This window comes from Hetaerina americana, unplaced genomic scaffold (genome assembly GCF_022747635.1).
Source record: "Hetaerina americana unplaced genomic scaffold, ioHetAmer1.1.p SCAF_8, whole genome shotgun sequence".
Taxonomy (NCBI): domain Eukaryota; kingdom Metazoa; phylum Arthropoda; class Insecta; order Odonata; family Calopterygidae; genus Hetaerina; species Hetaerina americana.
Window position 1 is genome coordinate 51770167 of NW_027287427.1, and position 23701 is coordinate 51793867.

Consider the following 23701-nt stretch of genomic DNA (forward strand, 5'->3'; position numbering starts at 1 on the left):
TTGATCATTCAGTTAGCAGCCAGAAAATTAATAATGGTGAAACATCAATTTCATACAAGTATTTTGAAGTTGGCATTCATAAAATGATTTCATATTAGTTAGTGTCACTACAGTGCAAGGTTTGCTGCTTTGGATAATTCACGCCTATGAAGAGTGGTTTGAATAGTATTCTCCTCCGCAGCTGCCATCATCATCTTCTAGCTCCACATTCACTTGACTATCAGATAAAATTCACAGCATATTCTCAAAAATGATCATTTTTAACACTCTTCTATGATTACAGATTTTTGGATTGAATTAAAAATAGAATGCATGGAATTCACGGATCAGTTCTATGACGGGCGTTAGCATATCAATTGAAATATTAATTAAAATCTCCGCATGAGCATTAAGTGCGGTACAAATTGCAATTGGAGGAGATTTGAAAGGCCTCGGGCCATATTCACTCGGAAATATAATCGCGCACAACTTCGGCGTACCTACAGGTATACTGCTTTCGATTGGTAATTAATATTTCAGTGGATAGCAACTAGTGGCGTCATAATTCGCGGGTGCCTATTCAGTTTTAGGAGTTATTTCGATTTTCTACGCGATAATCTGTCGCCCGTAAGCTGCCAAATTGTTTCTCGCGCAATAAAAGTTCACATTTATCAAAGAAGCCAAATGATAAATTATTTTGCGTGTGCAGCTAATTTCAATAAAACAATAAGCAAAAAGTAACCATCGACAAGGACTAGAAGTGGGCCACTTTCTAACCGGAGGAGAAGGTCAGTCAAAAATGACGAAGCAAATATTTCCACCACTAATTCCAGCTAAAATCCGTCAGTATTCCATCGTAGTACTGCTGTGCTTTAGACATGGGTTTATGGGACGCAAGGTAAGGAAAGTCACTCAGAAAAGATCAATGGTTTAAGCAATGAGAAGTTAAGCTAACTGGAACATTACGAAAGAAAACGAATTTAAATGGCAAGAAGTCTTAATAGCCCTGAAACTGAGTCCTCACGTTTTTTCCCAAAAATAACACAAACGTAAAATATATTTTAATATTAAATTTGCGTAAACAATCAAAAAGGCAAAATAATGAATTTCGTTATGAAAAATATTTTATTGCTGGATTATTTATTTTTAAACAAGGCGATATTTCTTATGATTTCAAGGTCGAATTGAAAAAAAATTGTCGGTAACTATTTAAAATAATTTTTAAGCATAAGAGCTCGTATATGCTGGAAAAGGATACCGTCACCCCAATCATAACATTTATTTAAAAGGAGAGTGTAAACGCAATTGTATAGATTTAGTGACAATAGCGGTGTATAAACGAGCGCTGTCTACGTCACTGCATGGGAATATGAGAACGCTCGTAAACCCTTCCCGAAAACCTTGTTCAGTTTACATTTATTCTCATCCCAAGTCTTTGCACTGACTTTCCTATGTACTCAGCATAGCTTGTAACCCCTAATTCCTTTTTTGACTGACAAAATAAAGCTTGATTATCAGCAAATCTAACTGGATTCCCCGGCTACTTCCATCCCTGTCTCCAGGTCTTTCCATGACTCTTTAGCCTCTTTAGTTTCCTCCACATATACGCAGGTGATAAAGAGCACCCCTATCTTACTCCCCTTGCTAACACTTCCCATTTGGATTCTCTATCCATTTCTCGCAACTGAGTAGTGTGAGATATGCATAGGATGTGGATAAGTCTCCTTTCTCTCATATTTTCTGCAATACATTCATTAACTCTACCCAATTCGCTCTTTCAAAGACCTTTTAGAAATAAGCGAAAGAGAAACATACGAGAGAGAAACAGACAAGTACACGTACATCCTGAATGTATTCTATGTTGCTCTCCAACGATACACAAGTGTGCGACGTACTTGTAAGTGGTTTCATTACCACAATGGCATCACGTGTGCCTCCCCTCTTCCTAAACCCAAACCGTAATCAGAACAATCCCTAAGTAATCATTCACCCTGATCCCCATCATCTTATTAATGATCCTGCGAACCAGTTTAACTATGCGTGAAATTAAGCCTCTTGTTCTATAGCCCTCACAAATGGCTGATTTCCTCTTTTTGAAAAAGCATCTGGTAACAATCAGAAGAAATCTTATGGCCAAGTTCCTTCCTTATAAATGCTCCGAATCAGTCCGAAAAACCTCTTCCTCCCACGTTCTCCTAAAAGAATAAGTAGTTTGCCAGGAATATTGTCTACCCTCACACAATTTCCTTGACGATTTCTCTCTCTTGCCATCAAGTAAATCTGGACCTATCGCGTCCTCTTCTACTTCATGTTCTCTTTCTATGTCTAGTTTAACTGACTTACTGTCTTTACAATAGTTCATCTTTATATTCCTTTCATCTCTCTCGAATCCTCCCTGGTACAATTAATAATTTTCCTGAGTTATCTTTGTTTATTTGCGTGGATTTTCCCGTCTTTCTTCCTAGCAATACTTTCACCTTCATGTACAGCGCACCAATTTCAACCTTTCTTTGTAACCTTTCCATATGCTCGTACTGCGCCTTCCACCACACTTCTTTTGCTCTTTTTGTTACCAGCCTCAGTTTATCATTTAGGTACACGAGTATATACTTCCTCCTACCAAACTCTGTGTTTATATTTTTCCATTTCCTTCTATCGTCTATTTTTCTAATCATCCCGTCCGTAATCGATGGTTTCCTTGATCTTTTCATATTTACCGTTCTTATAGTTTCGTTTATGGCTTTCTACATTCTCTTTTTATCTACTATATATAGGATCCAGCTCTCTTACCTCACACATGATTTTCTCTACAACCTGTCGATACTTTTTCCGTGTCATTTCGGTTGAATGCTTCTACATTCCATTACCTGAACTGCCTTTCCTGTCGTATCTTTTTGAATCGGACGCTGCACTTCAGGATCACTATATTATGACCTGAGTCTTCATCCTCCCTCGGGAAATTACGAATTGATCACATTGTTCCTAAATCCATGCCTAACCATCATGAAATGTAACTGATATCTTTCTGAATCCCCCTGCATTCTCCAGACATACCTACCTACGCCTTTTGAGGTGTCTCAACTCGAATTTAGCTCCTCTCTCTTGTAGAGCTTTATTGCTTTCCCTCCGAGATCATCTCTTGCTCTTAATTGGTGGTATCTCTTCCTTCACTCACAGCCGCGTTCCAATCACACATCACTATCAAATATCTCATGATTTCCTCTTGTAAAACCCGCAATTATGTCCTCTTAACTGTCGACTCCTAACTCCATATGATTTATTGTAGGTATGTATGCCTGAACAATGACCAAGTTCGTTGGTTTAACTTTTACATCTACAAATAATATCCTATTAGTCTCTTGCTCTATGGTTACTGCGTTTCTTCCGGCCATTTTTTCCAATATAATTGCCACCCCTCGCTGGCTCTCTTCCCCTCCGCTGTATGTTATTCTATAGCTACGTATCAGTCCAATGATCCCTGCTATCTTACGATTTCACCTCGCACAATCCTAAAACATATAGATTTCCTTCCTCCATTTCTCGCGTTACGAGTATTTTCTAATTTCCCAGTCCTCAACATCATTTTAACATTAAAAGTTCATATTCTAACTAGTTAACTCCTCTTCATCGGAACTGCTTCTTCCGCTTTACAAGGATTTCATGAGATGATGACCACGAAAGCCTTGCCTCTCCCGCTGCCAGGTATGGCACATGACCGATTGAGCCGAGTCCCGTGATGGCCAGGATTTATTGTCCTGATATGAGTACTGTCCATCATGATATTCTTGGGTAAATAATTTAGGTGGTTTCCCCTTGCCTTCTCAATAGTGTTTTTAACGTGACACTGTCACTCAATGACGTGGTAGCAGCATAAGAAAAATTTCACTAGGCAAAGAGGCTTTCAAAATGAGGAGGGAATTAATGACAGGCACATTGAGCAAGGATTTTAAGAAAAGGCTCATCAAATTTTAATATGGATTGTGGTTTTGTATGGCATGGAATTATGGTCATTGAAGCAAGATACTAGGTGTAGACAGGAGGCTTCTGGAATTTCAGCATAGAGAAGGATGGAAAAGGTGAAGTGGACAGAAAGGAAAATAAATGAGGATGAGCTAGGCATGATGGGGAATGATAGGGGACTGCTGGGAGAAATCCAAAGGGAGCAGGGAAGATGGTTTCAGAGCTGCCCATAGTCAAATCATATTTGTTGAGAGTATCTCCAAAATCATGTGCTCACAGATGACACTGTGGCAAATATTTTGCCCATGTATATTATAGAATTTCTGCATTTCAATGCTTATTAGCATATGACTACATTAAAAGTTACCTTAAATCTCCCACAGTTCTTTTAATTTGTAAAATAGTTTTTATTGAGCCCTTTAAAATGCTATAAATTTAAAAACCTGATATCATGACATACCAGAACCATAGACATATCTTGAGAGCCATGCTCTTTTCCTAATGAGTAAATATCATGATGTATTTTATGTTTTGAGGGTAAATTATCAATTCAATAATTTTTTTATATTTTAAATTGATTTTGTTCTCAAATAAAAGGAGGCATTATGGTCCTATTCATGTTAATATCAATTGAGGGATCATTTAAAAATTTCAAAGAAAAATACCAACCAACCTTCCAGGAGAAATACTGGCATGCACATGAATTTTGGAAGCTTGTGAAGAAGATCTTCCTCTTGGGCTCATTGTCTCATGCCTCCCTCTTGCACTGCTGACTTTGGGTTTCTCTGTTCTGCAGTGTGATCTGTCAGATTGTTTCACATCATGTCTTGTTGTTTGTTTAGCCTTGAACAGTTAGTAATTTCTTTCAAAGTGAACTTCATCTTTGCCAGCATAGTGATTTTAAATCTAGCTGCTTATCAACAATCATTTTCAGAAATTTTGCTCACCATTGGTCTAATATTTGATTTCACCTTAGGGTGTGAGAAGTTATGTGAATGCTTCATCTGTGATGGAGCATTCATCCCGTTTTCTACCTCAAGGGCCATCCTTGGTTTGGTCTGCATTTCTCGGGGAGACTTCAAACAAGATCTATTTGTATGCTCCACGTCAACTGCTAATTTTGGGCCTTTCTTTTGCATCCTATCCCCAGATTTAATTGCTCTGTAATATTCCAAAAAATGTATTAGGATTAAATTTAATAGTTATTGAACGGTATATATACATTATGCCCGCAACAATGTTCAAAACATTTGTTCCTATTTAGTGGAAGGGATACCATAGATTAAAATATGAACTAAGTTGTGTATTTTGTTTCAAACTTTCCCTATATTATAAATATTCTGAAGTCTGTCTCTTCAGCATTATCTTAGATCTTATCTTAGACATTTATAGCATTAAGTTGAGCCATTATTTGCCATCAGATTTGGTCCAGCACCTTCCATTATCCCAGTTGGCATTCCCTCCTCTTCTGCGAGAAATCAATTCATGACTGAATCTTTGTATGGCTCTTTATGCCATTTAGAAGTTAAACTTGCGTTGAATCATTGGGAAGCTGGTCATTTGCAATATTTTCTCAATTGAGATAAAAGACACAAAAATTTACTGAAATGAAGCAGTCGCTTAAGAGCAGCCATTGCAAACCATAACAGTTACACCATAGCATGACCAATAAGTCATGACCCAATGAGGAGAGGATCATCATTAAAGGTATATGCCAATTTGAGATTCAAGCTACCCAAAGTTATAACAATGAAAAATTTCCCTTCCTCCTGAGTTATTTCTTCCAGTGCATGATGGTCCTTGAAATTGTGGAGACATTTTTGTAAGTTCATTTAACAAATCACTTAATTAGAAAATGGATTCTCTTTTACTCATGTGAATGCTAAAGAGTTGCTTGCTGGCTGTGGATCATAGGGTGGGGAGCTAACCGAGCCATTGTTTGTCACATTTGAACCTGCCTGGATATGAAAAGGAAAATGGGTAGCATTTAAGTTAGAGGTATTAAAACTGATCCTGATATCCTGAGAATGGTAGATTTGTTAAATCCCTGCTGGGTAGATATTTGAAAAATGTTATTTGAAAGTTCTCATTCCTCCTCTCTGTCCATACATCTACTATGTATGAAGGATTCTGCAATCTCGGGTTTCACCGCATCGTTATTTAACGCTGACAACAGTTTTGCCAAAGTTGCATTTGGCGTCTTCAGGTCAAAGATGAGGGACTCGGATTTTGGCCACCCTTATATAGGTGGTCCCGTCTAGTGGCTGCTAGCTGATTGGTCCGTTGCCGGAGAACTTTCTTCCACGCATTGTGGAGATGGTAGCCTTCATCTCTGTTAATGTTCCCCGGGTTTTTTGCAATTTCAATTGCTTCTCTAATTAGTCTTGGGTAATGTCTCCTCTCCTTTGCAATGATGTTTGCTTCTTAGAATGAGATGTCATGACCGGGTTCACCTTATTTGTGTTCTGAGATGGCCAACAGGTGAAACTGCTTATTTGTTTTTGCCCAGAGGTGTTCCTTCATCCGAACTTTCATTGATCGGCATGTTTCCCTGATGTAGGCTTTCCCACATGAACAAGGTACTTGGTAGACTCCTTCGTATAGCTGTTATGTATCGGGAACATCGAAGAGCCCCTACGTATCGGGAACATCCGAGAAGATAGCCAGAGTCCTGAAAAAGCACGACGTGGTAACAAGATTTAACTCCACCAAGAAAATAGTGAACACTCTCCCTGGACCGAAGGACAAAATTCCAAAAGACCGGTCCGAATGCAACTTTGGCGAAGCTGTTGTCAGCATTAAACAATGATGCGGTGAAACCCGAGAATGTAGAATCCTTCAAACCACCACCGCAAAAACCTACACAGCCATCTACTATGTATGTAAAATAAAGATTCATGGTCTACCACTTCATTAAATCAAGAAGAAGTAACTATTAACCTCATGCATTCCAGACCATGTTTCACTCTGTTTTGAAGAAATATACTTCAGAGTGAGTACAGCTATAAGATACAGATGAGCATAAGGAACCATGCTCTTTTAACTGAGCACTAAAGCAGATGTCAATCAGACTGCCATGGCATTCTCATACAGGTACTGAGTAACTAAAAAATCACTCATTACTTTTGACTCATACTCAATCTGAAATGATGGTGAAAATATTCAGTTGGCAAGAAAACAGGGAAGACAATCAAGTGGTAAACTCATGAAAAAATGTCATCCAACTCCTATACATTTTCCAGAATTTAAATAAAATGGTACCATGATTTGTGAACATAATTTGTTCTTGTCCACAATTTTTATCTCAAAATGTTTGCATCTAAAAATTCACTCTTTCATTTTGTATCATGAGAAAACAATCAAAACAATAAGAAATGAGTTGGCTTACCAAAATTTTAAATTTGAAATGAAAATCCACCAGCAACAAAAAAACATAGCTTCAGAGATATTTCCTTAAAGAGCATCTTTACTTATAAAAAAAAAGTCTAGTAGGAGACTGTAGAAAGATGTGGATGATCAGCTGTAAGTGCTAAAAACATTTTCTGAAGTATTTTGGCTGAATTAATATTCAAAAACAAAACTGAAAATGCATTGTGTTCATTGCATGTTAGATGCATACAAGCTAACAGCTATTTTTACCCTAGAAAGGTATCTGTTGAATGTACACGCATGATGTAGTATGAGAGTTAAAAATTGATACTTCACGTGTGCAGCAGGGCCTGCATTTGTTTTGTACTCTCAAGACATCCTTGAAAGTGAATGCCTTAATTAAGGTTTTCTTGCACATTAGCACCCGCATTAAGTAGTCTGTGATGAGTAGCATTACAATCTTTATCTCGAGAAAAAGTTCATATCTAGGGGCCAATATATAATAACAATAAAAAGTTAATATCTCGTCAAATTCATATTTTGAGCACTTCATGAGTGGAGGTAATACTGCATGTATTTCGTGGCATATGATGAATGGTTACAGAGCCATTGCAAATGAATGCTTTACTCACAACGTCTTTTGCATCTCTTGGATTAAATTTTGAAGCATTTGCACTTCATTTTGGAGCTCTTGATTTGATGTCTCATGCTCCACTGACTCTTTTCTTTTGCTCTTCATAACATTTCTTAGGGATGAAATCACTTCTTTTAAGTTTTTATTCCAAGTCTTGAGCTTACTCACTTCATTTCTAAGATTGCACACTTCACAATCCATCTGAATTTTGCAAAACATGTATCAATACTATTAGATTTTCAAAAGTGTTTTATTCTCATGTTTATGAGGAAATATAGAAAATTTGACTTTTACACATTTCTCAGGTGCAACATTATTGCAGACGGATTCGGTAATGTTGCTATCTTTTTTACTTCCAAGATTAGTGCAGAGCTCTTGTGCAACACGAGGGTGAGCTTCAAGTTTAGCTCTCTCCTTCTCTTGACTAAATTTTATATTTTCCAGTTCTGCAATTTCCTTATTCAAATTAACAATCTATAAGAATAAAGGTTTTTAAAAATATTTTCAAAAACTCATATTCTATTGAGATATAAATGAAACATCACTAATCACTCACAAATAAAATGGTTCAACGATGTAATTATTCCTTTCCTTCGCTGTGTCTTAATGTGAAAGTATTTTGTAATTCTTAATTTTGAATATCCACAGATGATTTTTTTTATAAACCTAGTCCACAAAAGTAGGTCTAGATAAATATTTAAGAATCACCTGTTTTTTATATCCCTGCATTTGATAGCTTATGACCTTCAACTGACAATCCAATCTTTCAATTTGAGAATCTGACTCATTCATCTTCATGCACATTTCTGTAATGCTCATCAGTAGCCTTCTGTTTTCCTTTTTTGAGTGGGTCAGGTCATCTTGCAAGCTAGAAATTTTCTTCATTAGTCTATTGAGCAATCCAGCCTAAGGAATTGTGTAGGCGAAGTTTGTCACCTTGTTGCATTAATTCAAATGTGGTAACAAAGCTGATTATAATTAGTCTCTTCATTTTGCTTTCATTATACCTTTTCTACAAGCTCTTCTTTCATGTCCTTTGCTTCATTTTCTTGCTCAATCATTTGAGTTTTCAAATGTCTATTTTCCTTGGCTAGGGTTTCCACCTTATAGGTGACTGTCTCCAGAATTCTTTTTGTTGATATTAGCTGTGATTCTGTCACACTGGTTAATATAAAGTGAAGTATTTTTTAAGTATTCCAGTATGCTTAGAATTTATGACTATTGTGTTTGCTTCACATTATTTTTTTCCTAACGATGGATAAGACAAATTTCAGGAAAAATAAAACGTTTTTTATCACAAAAATAATCATATCCTTTTCTTTCATCCATACTGTTTATAAATTTCAACAGAAAATATTCCTTCTTTTGACAAAGATTAATAATATTGCAAAGTTCAAATGAATTATAAATTGTTTGGAAGATTTTGCAATTTTTGCATGTTGTCATTTAAAATAGTGTTCATTAATTTTAAAATGAGCAATCATATCCTAATCCCAATTACACCACATATGTGCACCAATTATATAACCAAGGCGTTTTCCATCACAGTGTATTCCCAAGAGTTATACTTTAGAAATTGGACACCGTGCACATACTAATACATCTGATTTGTTGTTCATCAGTCATTAAGTAGTACCAAAAAACATTGTGATGACCTTCTAATCTTTTACCACAGATTCTTTTATTTGTGCTAGTACAGATACAGCAATGCCCTGAATGTATTAAAAGCCTTGACAAATAGCGCATAAAGAAAAGAGATTGATAGTGCAAGGATATTTATGTACTTGCATACCCAACCCTAAATTGGAAGACCTAAGTTCAAATATTGATTATGTTTTTTAACTTGCAAGTCACATATTTATCATGTAATTAAAGCTCTGAGACTTTGTGAACACATTCAAACATTCCAGATCATTATCATTAGTAGACACCTAGTTTAACTATTTGAGGGTTACACTTACATGTATCTTTTTCGGTTCTGTGCATTGGATTTTCCTAGTTGCTCTACTTCACTTTGCTTCTCCTGATACTCCAGCTCTAAATTCTTCAAATCTTTTGTTTTTTGATCAACTTTCTTCCTGTGACAGGAAAAATCAAAATTTAATAAATTACCAGGTATAATCTTTGAATCATTAAATTTGAGAATTATCTCCTTGTATAGTTTTCACCTTAATTTTTAGACAATTAAAATATGTTCCATTGAGTTTTCAAAAATCCTTTTAGAATTTTTCTTTGCTTATCTGATAGGGGCCATAAAAATAACTTGCCCTTTCAGAGGAAAATAAGCCTTGTTCAAGAAAAACAGAATGAAAATGGGTACACCTCTATCTCTTTCTGAGGTGAGAGCTGAATCATAAGTTTTTCTGTTCAATCAAATGTTAGCGAATGAGTCAATCAATAATCAAATCAGTTAATGACTTACTTAAACTTAATCAAAGTTAGTAAATGAATAATTAGAATGTAGTAAGAGATTAAATATTTTTGCTCTGGGCAATTTTTTAGGCAAAGGAGTTAGGGTAGGCCTCCTAAAAAGTTTGACCCTGCACATATCGCCATGAACCACTGGCTTTCAAGGTTAATTTTATGATGGAGTATATTTTGTCCTGGTCAGAGTATCAAGGATGACCTCAATGGTTCTTGAACCTACTCATTTTAGGAAGAGATTGAAGTTTTTAAATGAGAAAAATTAGGTACAGGAAACCACAACAATAAACTTTTCTCCAAAATCCATAAGGCCTAGTGTCTTCATCTCTAGTCCCATGCCAAGCCATCAACCTCTCCCTCCCATCTTCCTTTCCACAGGGGTCAGCCTCCATCCTCCTCTCACTTTTCATCTGATCCACATCCCAACCACAACTCTCATTTCCGCACATTAAATGTTACATACTTCCCATGAGCATCCCTTTTCTCTCCATAATTGATGATAATATATGATTTTATGGGATACATGCTGGCAAAGATGCCAAATTAGTGCTTTCATTGATGGATGTGGTAAAAAAAACTCATTCTCAGATTACACAAAATACTATCCAACACCATTATATATAATTATGTATTATATTCAAAAAAAGTTCATCCTTTAAATATCAAAAATGCAGATTTATGAATAATGGATGCCTAAACAAGCTTTCTTATGCACAAACTTTTTATCCTGTGGGCACACAGATAGAAATGTGAAATAATGTATCTTGATCAAGACTCTAAAAGAATTATTGTCATGCAAAGGTTCAATAAATTTATTACTAATTTACAATTACCGACTAGTGTTTTTATAGCTTATACTATGAGCTATGACTTCAATATTTCTATTTATGCCATCAAGCAATCTACTGACAATGCTTAGTGCTATTAAATTATCATAAATTTACTTTAAACATTTGTTTAAGCATTGCTCTTTTTCCAACTCTTCCTTAACACCATCTAGGCATGTCATTAACTTTGAGATGCTTTCTTCTTGTCCTTGTAATTTACAATGTAGTGCTGATTGATTTTTATGAAGATCTTTACATTCTGATTGGAGTTTCTTGATCTTTTCTTCTTCTTTGGCTAAACACCTCTCATAGTTGCATTTTTCCTCCATCTGAACATCAGTTGCTGCCTGTAAATAGTTTACTATCAATGCATGATAAGATTACGGATAACAATCATCACCAATCACAAATAAGAATGAGGCATAGAATGAATATTTTTGGTTCTATTTTATTTCTATACAAGGTTGTTTAGAATCCTAATTTATAAGCCTTCATTTAACAAACTTCCGAGAAAACTTATGGCATAGGCACTGTAAGGTTGAAGTTATAGGGTTATAGGGATCACTCATGCTACCCTTGAGCAATACCAATGCACTAGAATTTTTAGGGATAAGATTAAAGATGTTTGTCATTTGAGCAATGGGCATATATATAATGTGAGGATAAGGATTGTTAATCTTCCTATAGTGTAAACCAAAATAAGTTCACTTACTACCTAGTTATTTCCACCATTCCCTTCAACAGTATCATCAAATATCTTGAAATTTCTCTTAAGGGGGCATCTTATGGTATGGCTACTAAAAGGATTAGACAATCCAATATGGCATACTTGTAAGAAATAACTCTTTTGTTTCTCCGAACAAAATCTACCAAATACATGAGAAAATGGATTTTCTTTGTTCAGTTACTATCCTCAGAGTATCTAGTTCAAATGCTATCCAGAGAATATGTCATCAGTTGACTTTTGTAATTTTATTTTGAGTATTCATTTAACCTTAAACACTGAATCATGACAAAACTTTTATGACAAGTTATTAGGTTTTCATTTTCCTGTAGAGGCTATTGATTCGCAAGTGATAACCAAAGGAGACAGCCCTGGGAACATGTCATGATTGTTTCTTATTCACTAGAATAACTTATTTAAAAAAGTTGCATCTATTTTTTGAATAGTTAAAACTTGAAACCAAAATATGATGAGTTCACCATTGCCAAAACAAGCCAAGTTTCAACTGACTTATTCTAAAGAAAAATTGAAGAGGATATTGGGGATCAAGATGGTGCGGGGGCTAACGTACTGGCTTCCCACCCAGAGGGCGCGGGTTCAAATCTCGGCGGTGTTGAATATTTTTCAGAGGTATCTCGATCCCTACTTGAGGTGTTTTGTGGAGGGCACTTTGAGTGAGTACGCCGTCCGTTGCATGGGACGTTAAACTGCGGACCCCTTGGCACCTTTAGAGTAGGCTAATGCCAACGTCGGGTTTCTCTCCATTCTTCATCCTTTCCTGTCCATCCCCTATGGCGAAAATGACCTCAGTTGTCGGTTGCCTCCCCTAAAAACTACAACTACAAGAGGATATTACCCAAAAACATGACAATAATCATCCCAAGAGTTCAACTTGGTCAATTTTGCTTTAGTCATGTGAATTTTCTCTGATACCTTCCTTTTATCAATACCTAGTTTGTAATATTTTCCTACAAATATCTGTGGGTCCTATTTTGAATTTTTTAAATTAATCATTTAAAATGTATTTACTGTAGCCAAATTGTTGAAACACTGATCAATCACATTAGTCTTCAAATGAATCATGAAGTCATCTTTGACAGGCCTCATATAGAAATAGAAGATATCAAGCACTTGCCGAAGCTGTGTGTCCCATCAAGTAACTATTTGCAAATTCTCACAAAATGAGATCTACTTTGGGGAATGAGCTTTTTGGAAGAGCATAAAATATCAATATGCCACATGAAGCTCAGTATCTTTACTTGTATCCAGTTCATTATAGATGCAGTTTGCTAAAGATGGATATGGTTTACTTTTTCTATTGTTGAGGCAAGAAGTTTACGTCGATTAAGTGGTGTGAAAATGAGGTTGAGATGAGCAAGAGTATAGTTGTTAGCCAGAACAGCTATATTCAGGTATAATGGAATCCTTGATGAATTTATATAGTTTATTGTTAAGATAAAACATTTAAATTTGACCCTCATAAATGGAAAGTAATGCTTATCTCATTCAAAAATATTTGACTCCATTTTGACATGCTTATTTTAATGATTTTATGCAACTAAAGATCTATATTTTTTGTGATGAAAATACAGAAAAATCCCAAGTTTCCTTTGCTGAACTCTGATATGGACAAAACTTACAAGAAAGACTAATAGATTAGTATCACTGCTGTATTAGGTCAAGGCTTAACATGCAAAATTTTGTATTGTGTGGTGCAAAGTTCAGGCTGAGTAAACAAGAAATCCATGAAAACCCTTGAACTAGCTGAGAGTATTGAAAACAATTTACTGGGAATGGGTCAACTATTCCTAAGCATCAATGTACACTGTTTTTTGGTTAAAGTATTGACAAAAATAATTCTAGAAGCATTTTTTCTCTTTCTAGATAATAATACATTTGTATAAATGCAATAGGAAGTTTGGAGATTTGGCTGATAGTTTCAGTTATTAAATAGTGGATAGTCACACTTATTATAGGTAACCAAATACATTTTTATATTTTGTGCATCATAGCAATAAATTCAGAAATAAAAATTTTATGTGAATCCTAAAATGACCTATGTAACAGTTTAAGCTGAAGTAAACCAAGGTGAGAGGTCTATTAGGAATTTAATGGAGTTTGTCGTGTCAGAAGAACTAAGTTGGTAAATATGCATATAAATCAGTTTGAAAATGACTTTGATGAAAATTTCAAAGTATCTAGAAATGCAAGGATGAGTAAAAATGTGCAAAATAACAAATACTGAATATTTTCCTGCTTTGTAGTAGAAGATTGAAACAGTGCAATCCAAAAATGGATTGGATTAGAATCTACTTTTGCCCAATTTATAGATGGGCACTTACTGAGAACATCTGTCACAATTTGAACTCAAAACCAACCTCAAGTCGTTTCCTTAGAGCAAGAATTTCGTTCTGAAGTCGCTCAACATCACATTTAGCAATGTCCCTTTCCCTCTTCAACCTGGTGATAACAGCCTACAGGAAAATCATACAAATCAATGAGTAATTCACACAAATAGCATTATGAACCAACTTTAAACTTAATTTTACTTTGTCTTAAATGTGTGAAAAAGGCTGCATATTTAAAAGTAGTTAACATCTAACAACAATCATCAATCAATAACCAATATCTGACCTCCGTTGATGACAATCCAAATGAAATGGAGGGTCTTGAATGGACATTGTCTCCATGGTAGTTGTTTTCCTTTGCAATGGTGTCTAGCATATTTATTTTATGAATGGGACAACACCACAGGTATTCTTGTGTTTATTTACAGACTGGATGATCACCAATCGCTCCTGAAGAGTGTTTCAGTCCAAAGCAATAGAAACTTTCCCAATCTTTTGCAAAATTTTAAGTCAAAATGAATATGTAGGCCTCACAAAACACCCTTACCAATAACCCCACTGAAGGAATGTTATTCAATTTCAAAGAAATAATTTATGTTTCATAGAATCAATATATATATTTATAAACAATACGTTTACTCTTTGATTTTAAGAACCAAATTTACCAATTTGGTTCTTAAAATCCCAATTTTGGGTGTTCCTAATCAATTCTATTTCCATTGTTGTCTATGTGCAATACATGCATATATATATATAAAGTCATATGCATATACATACCTAGTATGAGCTATCTGATGAGGCATTGCCTATCAGATTGTACTCAGATTGCATATCAGATATCTACTCAGAAAAAATCAGCTCTAAAAAAATGAACTGAATCAACCTTCACAATTCAATAGCCTTCAACCTTCAATTCTTAAATAGAGGTGTTGTGCTTAAACCTGTTTATGAATGAAATGGCATTATTTTTATCCCTTGAATTAAAATCACAACTCATTCATCTCCATAATCAACTCTTTATAAGTTAATCTGTCCCTTTGATTCAATGATTTATATGATAACTAAGGAATGTATATGGAGCATAACATTTTCATGGCTAATGTAAACATTAAAAGCAGTTGCCAAGGAGAAAAAGAGCAATTGTTATTCATATAAATAAAGCCATTATGGTTACCAGCCAATTTAACAGGGCCAATGATTTATATGCCAGAGTCCTGCTGCCTATAACAATAACAATAATAATAATAATGTTATTGGTCATTAAGTAGACATACAATTAACATTGTCAATAAATAACACATCAGCATGTAAGACATATGCCCCAAAGCAGTGCATCAGGTGGGTACACAACATATCAGAAAATCATATCCATTATTCTATTAGTGAAAACTTCATTCACTGAGTACAGAGCTTCAGAGGCAAGTCATGTATGTAAGGCTTCTTTATATTTGGCAGCGCTAGTTATTCGAGAAAATAGATCATTTGATTCAAATTCAGATTAATTTTAGCTTGTTCAAAAGAATTCAAAGATAACTGTTTCCTTCCCGTTTTTAGAGTTTAATCTTAACCATTGTCAAACCCATAAATAAATACTATCATAATAATTATTTAATATGGTGGTTTTACCATAAAAATTAATGTATTTATTTGTGACTATCATTAAATAATAAACAATGAAAAAATTTTAGTTTTTCTATCATCTTAAAATGTATGGGATGTATTTTTGACAACTTCAATAACTGTTAAGATGGCAGATCTCTTGTTATTATAGAAAGCATACTTTTATTTAGGCATTTCATATATAAAAATCTATCAAAATTCAAAATTGTGTAGGTAGAGTTTAATGTATTTTTTGGCAAATCAGAACAATTTCTATTTTATCATCATAATAAAATATGCTGCTATGCTGCAATTCTTGTTTACTCCTACCAAAAAAGCTCTGCAAGCAGTAAAAATAGTTGTGGAAAATGGCAATACAATATTATAATATTATTACATACATTAGCTCATATGCAAAAAATGGTAGTGATTTTTGACAAAAAAATTCTGCTTTAATCATCACTGGAGTACATATCAACTCCAGAAAGATCAAGAATTTATCAGCTAAAATCGGATACTGGTAAAATTTAACTCTTGCCATTATAGGTAGTGGAAAATATACCTCTTTACTTGTTTGGCTACAACTATCACTTTTTTCTTCCATGAGTTCTTGTTCAGAACTTGATCCTGAGGTATGACATTCATCAGAATTTTTTCCCACCAGCTCCAGGGTTAGATGTGACAGTGGTGATTCACTATGGATCTTTATAATCCTTACAAGACACAGAAAAAAAGAAAAATTTCAAAATCGTTTTAAATATAAGGTTACTTCTGCTAATGGAAAGGAGATACCAATAAAATAACATACTTGTCAACATGTGCAGAGAGAGACACTAGATACACTGTAAGGGACTAATTTGTAACCAATTAATTCCCATAATAAAACTTTAAGCAGTCATAAAAATATTCTGCCTTTACTATAAGCATGGGGCATTCATCAGTATTTTTTTTGTGAGGTGGTCTACCATTTTATGTAATTTTAGAAGAGACCAATTAAATACTCATGCATTTCTTAGACTTCCCCGATCAGATACACCCCGGCATCCCAAACTACATTCATGCATTATTCCTCCTCCAACCAGCATGCCTATCTTTTCTTCCCCTTCCTCATTTACCAAATAATGTCTCCACTGATCCAATTTTCAACATTCCATTGTCTCTCAAATTGCTCTGCATCCACTTCCCTGGACTCCTTTGGATTTCACCCAAAATCCTCTCTTTTCATCCACCATATCTAGTCCCTTTTCATTTGTTTTCCTTCCATTTCACTTTTTTAAATCCTCTTTACACCCATAGCTCCAAAGCCTCCAATATCCCTAGTATCTTGCCTCAATGACCAAGTTTCCACATGCACAAAACCATGCTCAATACATAAGTTTTAACAAGTCTTTTCTTAACATCTTTACTCACTTCCCTGTTTTCAACTCCCTTTTCATGGAGCAAACCTATTTGCTTGGTGAAATTCTTCTTATTATGTCCCGAGTAATAAGACCATTTTGGTCCCAAACACTTCCAAGAGAGATGAACTGTTCTACCTGCTCTAGTTTTGACCACCAATTTCAATGTTAAACTGAACCATCTTCCTTATCCAACATCTGATAACCTTTGTTTTGTTTATATTGATTCTCACCGACCCATACATATTGCACTGATTTTCTGAAGCACTCAGCAATAAAAACCTTCATGACAAAATATGCTCTTTTCTGTTCATAAAGCACAATTCTTGTAGCCCTTTGGCTGGCTGGCTAACTAAAGCCAGTTATGGATTACCCACCGACGTTCACTCCTGCTTCCAGCCTTTCCCATAACCCTTTTCACCATTTCCTCTGCATATATTTTGAAAAGCACAGATGATACTGGACTGCCTTTTCCCTCTTTCTAACACTGCACATCTCAACTCTCCATCTGCCTCACACACCTCTGCAGTCTGAGACATACAGGTATACAGGTTGCAGATAAGTCTCCTACCCCTCCAATCTACTCCTATCCTCAGTAATTAATTTATCAATTCTACCCAATTTACTCTACTCAATGACTTTTTCAAATCTTTGAAACAAATAGATCCTGATAGTACTCTATAAATATTCCTTTCTATTAGTGATCTCATTACAGCTGATGGTTAAAAAAACCTGAAAATGTTTCCAAATAAATACCCCATGATATGATAAATATGTTCTAATGTCATAATTTTTATTATAAATGCCACCTCTAAATAATGATATTCTTAAATTTATAAACCAAAGGTTACCAATCCATAGGTTTCAACTCAATTGGAAGACATCAAATAGGTTCAAGGGGCCGTTAGGGAGTAAGAAATAAAACCTATCCAATACTATTATAGTAGTCCTTGATATTGTAGCTACTACATTGTTGAGAATCTAATGGCTAAAAATACAAATACATATCTATGGACCTACATGGTCAATTTTGTTTGAAGCCAAAATATTTAAATCAATGATATCAAAATATTCAAAATTTGTCAGACTTTGGGCTCTGAGTTTTTTTTTTATCCATCAATGGCCATTCCCCCTTCCTTGGCTACATCTCTAAATAAATATTTGACTTTGTTATAAAACTAACACAAGTAAGACAAATCTTATTTAATAAAATGCAGAGGTTAAACTTATGCATAACTGATAAATTGGCTGAAACATAATGCTAAGCATTATTAGTTTCAGGATAAGCTTCCTGCAGCACCTACGGAGAGAATATTATTAGTTAATACAATAATGGCATTAGGGTATATTAATCAATGGGTGCATTCAGCAGGGCACAATAATTAATAACAAATGAGTGTTTTTTCTAAATGTAAACAAAAACATCTGATGAAAACAGATAAATTATTAATCCACCATACTACTATTGTAGTTAAAGATTCTTCTGCTCAGCTTATTAGCATGTCATAGAATTCCTACATTATTTATCATAGTATTCCTAAACTATTATCATAGTGCTTAATATACTGATGGCATGATAATCTATGGGGTAGAGCTTTTGGAGTGCAGGAACTGAAGGATTTTGTGATCCAATCTACCTACACAGTCCCTCGGGACACCATAGGTACACCAGAACTGCCAGAATTTCTTAATATAAAAACTCTTAAGTGAATAAAAGATGCTACTGCGCAAGAAACTAGTCCTTAAACTTAAATTAATGTATTTCTCATGTTGTAGGTCTTAAAATAGTGTGAGCTCCCTTCCAACTGATCAACTGTTGGTTATTTGCTCTGTCTCTTGATAGAGCATGCTTGTCTGTGGTTGATAGAGTACACGTCAAAGTTGGGCAGTGGTTTTCAGATTAATCACTGAACACATTTTGAAGTGAAAGAGCTTATGAGGAATTTAACCAACCTTGTCCAATGTGGAACAGTATAGTACATATAAATGGAGAACGAACTTTGTGCCACTATGTCTACTTATGTGATATAATACATTGGAAGGCATTAAAATGCATTGCATATGGAGATTATAAAATTTTTTCTCCACTTGCAGTGCATGAAAAATTTGATGTGTGAAAAATTATGAAACTATGGGAAATGAATATAATTTTAAATCAAGCCAGCAGCATTATTGTCAGCTGGCACATTTACCTCCCATGGAAGTTATCAATGTCCTTTGAATGGTGGATGTTCAATGAATGATTGACACCCTTAGGTTGACTGTTGCAATTTGGCTGATTGTTCCTCTTTGGTTGATCTGTACAATTTGAATCCTTGGCTACAGCAATAGGTTTTTGCATGAATTTTTGCACTTTACACTCCTCGAGCTCCATCTCCAATTCCATTATTCTGTACTTCTGATTTTGTAAAGTTATGGACATTTTTTTGATGTCGTGACTCAGTTCTTCTTCTGTCAAAGTAGGCATATAAACGTAACCATTAAAGGCTGATACCATGTTCTGGTTTGTATTAATTCTGAAAGAGAATTTTGTAAAGGAATTTTGTGTTTGTTCTTCCCTCACCTTTTTCTCTCAGCTCCATCATTTTCTGTTCCTTTTCCTGCAATACTTTCAGCAAGGCATTTTTAGTCTCTCTGCTTTTTCTTTCTATTTCACAATTTTTTTTCTTGAGGATCTCATTACTTTTTATCAAATCAGCAATTCTGCATTCCATACCCCGCAGTTTACATATATTTTCATCTAATTCCTCCTGGACCATTTAAATGTAAATATGGCAGTAAAAAGTGATCTGCTCCAATGACTAATGAAAAAACAGATCAGTACATCCTAAATTATAGAGCAACCATACATATTATATCTTAAAAATGGCCCATAGGATTTTGAAAAATTGGGGTAAATCTGCCATACTTATGAGTGAGAAAGTGATTTTTCTCGATCACAAGAAAAGAAAACTTACTAAATATTTGTACATGTATAACAATTCCTTAAAATAATCATTCAGTTTTATTTTTGTTAAATAAGCAGAGGATTAAAATTGCTGCATCATTGTGTAATGATTGTTTTTAATTATCAGAAAAGAGCATAATTTTGTTTTAAAGGTTCTTGTTGTATTCCAAACAAAATATTTGAACATTCATTTCTGTTTTGCTATTGACTGTTGACCCATCTACAATTCACATAAATAATAATTTAATGTTTAGGTGCCCCAACAATAGATCATTCGCACCTTATTGGGCCCATATTAAAAAAAGAAGGGAAATTAAAACAATTGGGATGTGATATTTCCTTTGATGATTTATCAAGTATGCTAATTATTTTACAAATAATTCTACAGTTAACAGTATTAAAAAAGCCAGAAGAGGTCAGCTTCCTTTGAAAACAAAATTACTCAAGATATGGCTTTGGGGTTATCACCAAGGATAATGCCACTGCCTCCCTTTATATTTAGAGATGCGTATACTTCCTCATATTTTTTAACAGATTATCTGAAGGTGGTCACCAAGCAGAATGGTATCACAGAACTTGCACCACAGTTTGACTTTTTCTTCCATGAAAATATATACATGACTTAGGGTATTGGGCCCTACCCTCTGGTGCTTGATATCGGTCTCCTCTCATTGGTGGAAGACATCCAAGGTGAGACCAGATTTTCCAGCCTAAAGCATGTTACTGCTTAGTACACATGATGCCGTACTCCATTCTGATAAAGTTATATTCTTCAGCTTAATTCTTAGATTTTGTACTACAATGGATTGAGACCGCAAATCCACTTATTGAGTGCTTCTTTTGTCACTTTATTGACCATTTCACTTCCTGCTATTCCAGCATGGCATCTAACCCTTGAGAATGGTATTTTAACTTTGCAACCTTTTCAGGCTAAGAGAGTCAACTAAAGCTCCTAGACTAAAGCATTACAGTGGGAAAATCTAGAAATGGATTGAATGCACTAAAGGAATCGGTGTCGATAAGAAACCATCTATCAATTTAGTAGATTTTGCAAATGGTGAATTAAAGAGGAAATAACTTAGCTGAGAATATGCTGCAGAATATCTTGATCAAAATGACTATAACTGCTACTGTATTCTTTGGAAATAATGATAGTACATATAACATTTTTTTTGGACGGTAAATTATTCAGTACCTTTCACAAGCCAAATGGCTCTTCCTTGCACTATTCATATCATATGGATAGTTTAGATCTTGATTAATCAAAAACTGATTTGTATACCTTATATTTTGCTAATAAGTAACTATGTATTCTCATCAAATTATAAACATGTTAATGTTTTTAATCCTAAAGAGGCATATATGCCAGGTATTTGTTACCAGTTATGCAAATTATAAGTAAGATGCATTACAATAGTGAGAGAATATTGTTTGGAAATATATCACAGAGGCTATTTAAAACTGTTTTAATATTTACAAAGGGATAGTTATAAACTATAAAATTAATTGGAAAATAAGTATTTAAAGCTTCAGTATTCTACCTTCTGGAAAGCACTTGGTGGTTGGCAAATCGTTGGTGGATTTAACTGCTCAATAAACCCATACTAAAAATGTAAGCTGCTGAAATACACCCACCTGGATCATTGATATTTTTTCTGTATTGCCCTTAATGGTTGAATTACACTCTTCTTCCACACATAATGCCAATTTATCAATTATCTTCAGTTCTTTCTCCAGTTTCTGGTTATGGTTGGCCAACCTCATTGCTCTTGTCATGGCTTCATGTTGCTTGGCAAGAGCATCTGTAATTTGCAGTTGCTTACCAAGGTTCCTTAGATTTGAGACCCCATTTAAAATGGAGTACTTTGGGAGTTTTTTTGTGCCGAGCTATGTAAATTAACCACCTAAGACTACTGTCTACCACATATTCATAAAAAGTATCTCAAGAAATCAACACATGTAAATTGTAGGGATGGCCAATAGTGAAAACACTACTGATTTTGATCTTCATTGAAATTCAAACTATCTTATATGTTAGTAGGTACTAGTGCAAAAAAACATACACATGCACTTGAAGAACCTTCATGTAGAGAAAAAGCCTAAGTAGATTGCTTTAAAAATGAGTATGGCTTCTCAATAATGGTAGCTGGTAAAAGATAAATATCTTCAGCAGCTTATAAATCCTCAAAGTCAATTGCTTAAACCCTTAAATATGATGGTCATGTTCAAAATATGTATGCTCACACCAATACTCTTACAAAAGCATATTATGCACTAAGTTTTGAAATGTAAATGAACATGCAATTGGATATGCATTTCAGTAAACAGACAAATATCAAATAATTTCTTTAAATATCCAGCTTTTTTGCAATGCACTACAAAATTATTGAAACAGCCATTGTTATATTTTGACTGTCACTTTCTCATAAATTATAGCAGATAGGCATTGGTAGCCACACATAGAAAAATGAAAATAATAACTAAAAAACATCCAGGAATACATTTATGCATTCCTGGATGTTTTAAGATTTAAACTGAAAACTGATTGTTGGCCAAGTAGTTTGACAAGTATATTTCTCTTTTCCTATTCTCTCTCACCCAACCTCATCTTTCCCTCTTGCTCTGTTCCCAATTTTGCTCATCCTTTCATAAAGTTTCACTGATTATCATCATTGACCCTATGATAATATGCTGGTAGACGCATTGGCCAGGATGGGCAGCATAGGGCATTTTTACGTCCATTCTTGAAGAAAAGATTTCGGGACAAAATTTTCATCTGTGCAGCATTAACAGCAAATTAAGTGCATGTCAGTTATACTCTTTGCATGATAAGTGAAATAATGTGGAAAAGAGTTAATTTATGACTTTCTGATTAATACGGAATATGTATGCAAAGTGACATCTATGAATTTTCCCCTAAGATAATTTTACTCCCCAAAGAAAAACTGAAATGGCGCCACTGTGACCAGGCTTTCAAGCATAGATCCTGAACAGAAATGGTTGAAATATTAAAAATTCTGTCCAATGCATAGAAACCAAATCAAGAAAAATTTTAGGAAACCAAGTATGACAGCTGGATCATTTAAAGCTCCTTAAAATAATCCAAGATTTGGCGCAAATATTAATGTGGCATGAAAGTAAGTTTTAATGAAAGAAACATAATATGCATGGAATAACACTATCATACGATGCACAATTCTGTGCCTGTTGACTTTGAGTTTACTGCGAGATATAATGTTTGAGTAAGGGGCAACATTCCTGTTAGCCCAATGTGAATAAGTTTGGCAGCAGCATCGCATATGAGATGAGTGTAAATATGCAACATTGTATCTACTTACAATGTATGGGGCACTTTGCTAAGGAAGAACTGCTAAAGGAAGTGATAAAGCTTTATTGCTCACTACCGGCTGAAAACACTATTATTATCTAAATTGGTAACAAAGAAAACAAGCGATGCGAGAAAAAATAATTCAGTTGTTATAAGTATTTTTCC

The 23701-nt window shown here is 34.7% G+C and overlaps 1 protein-coding gene across 1 annotated transcript; it reads right to left on the reverse strand.

Annotated features, from left to right (window-relative positions):
* Positions 1-144: 144 nt before the first annotated feature.
* LOC139698018 (uncharacterized) lies at positions 145-22850 on the reverse strand. Its single transcript, XM_071596874.1, has 15 exons — positions 22807-22850; positions 21844-22039; positions 19825-20011; positions 19454-19712; positions 16427-16577; positions 14296-14391; positions 11347-11540; positions 9904-10020; positions 8950-9103; positions 8651-8848; positions 8237-8416; positions 7941-8143; positions 4887-5100; positions 4613-4782; positions 145-217 (listed from the first exon to the last, which is right to left on the reverse strand). Exons 1-15 carry the CDS (start codon positions 22848-22850, stop codon positions 145-147), a joined length of 2436 nt encoding a protein of 811 aa, XP_071452975.1.
* Positions 22851-23701: the final 851 nt, after the last annotated feature.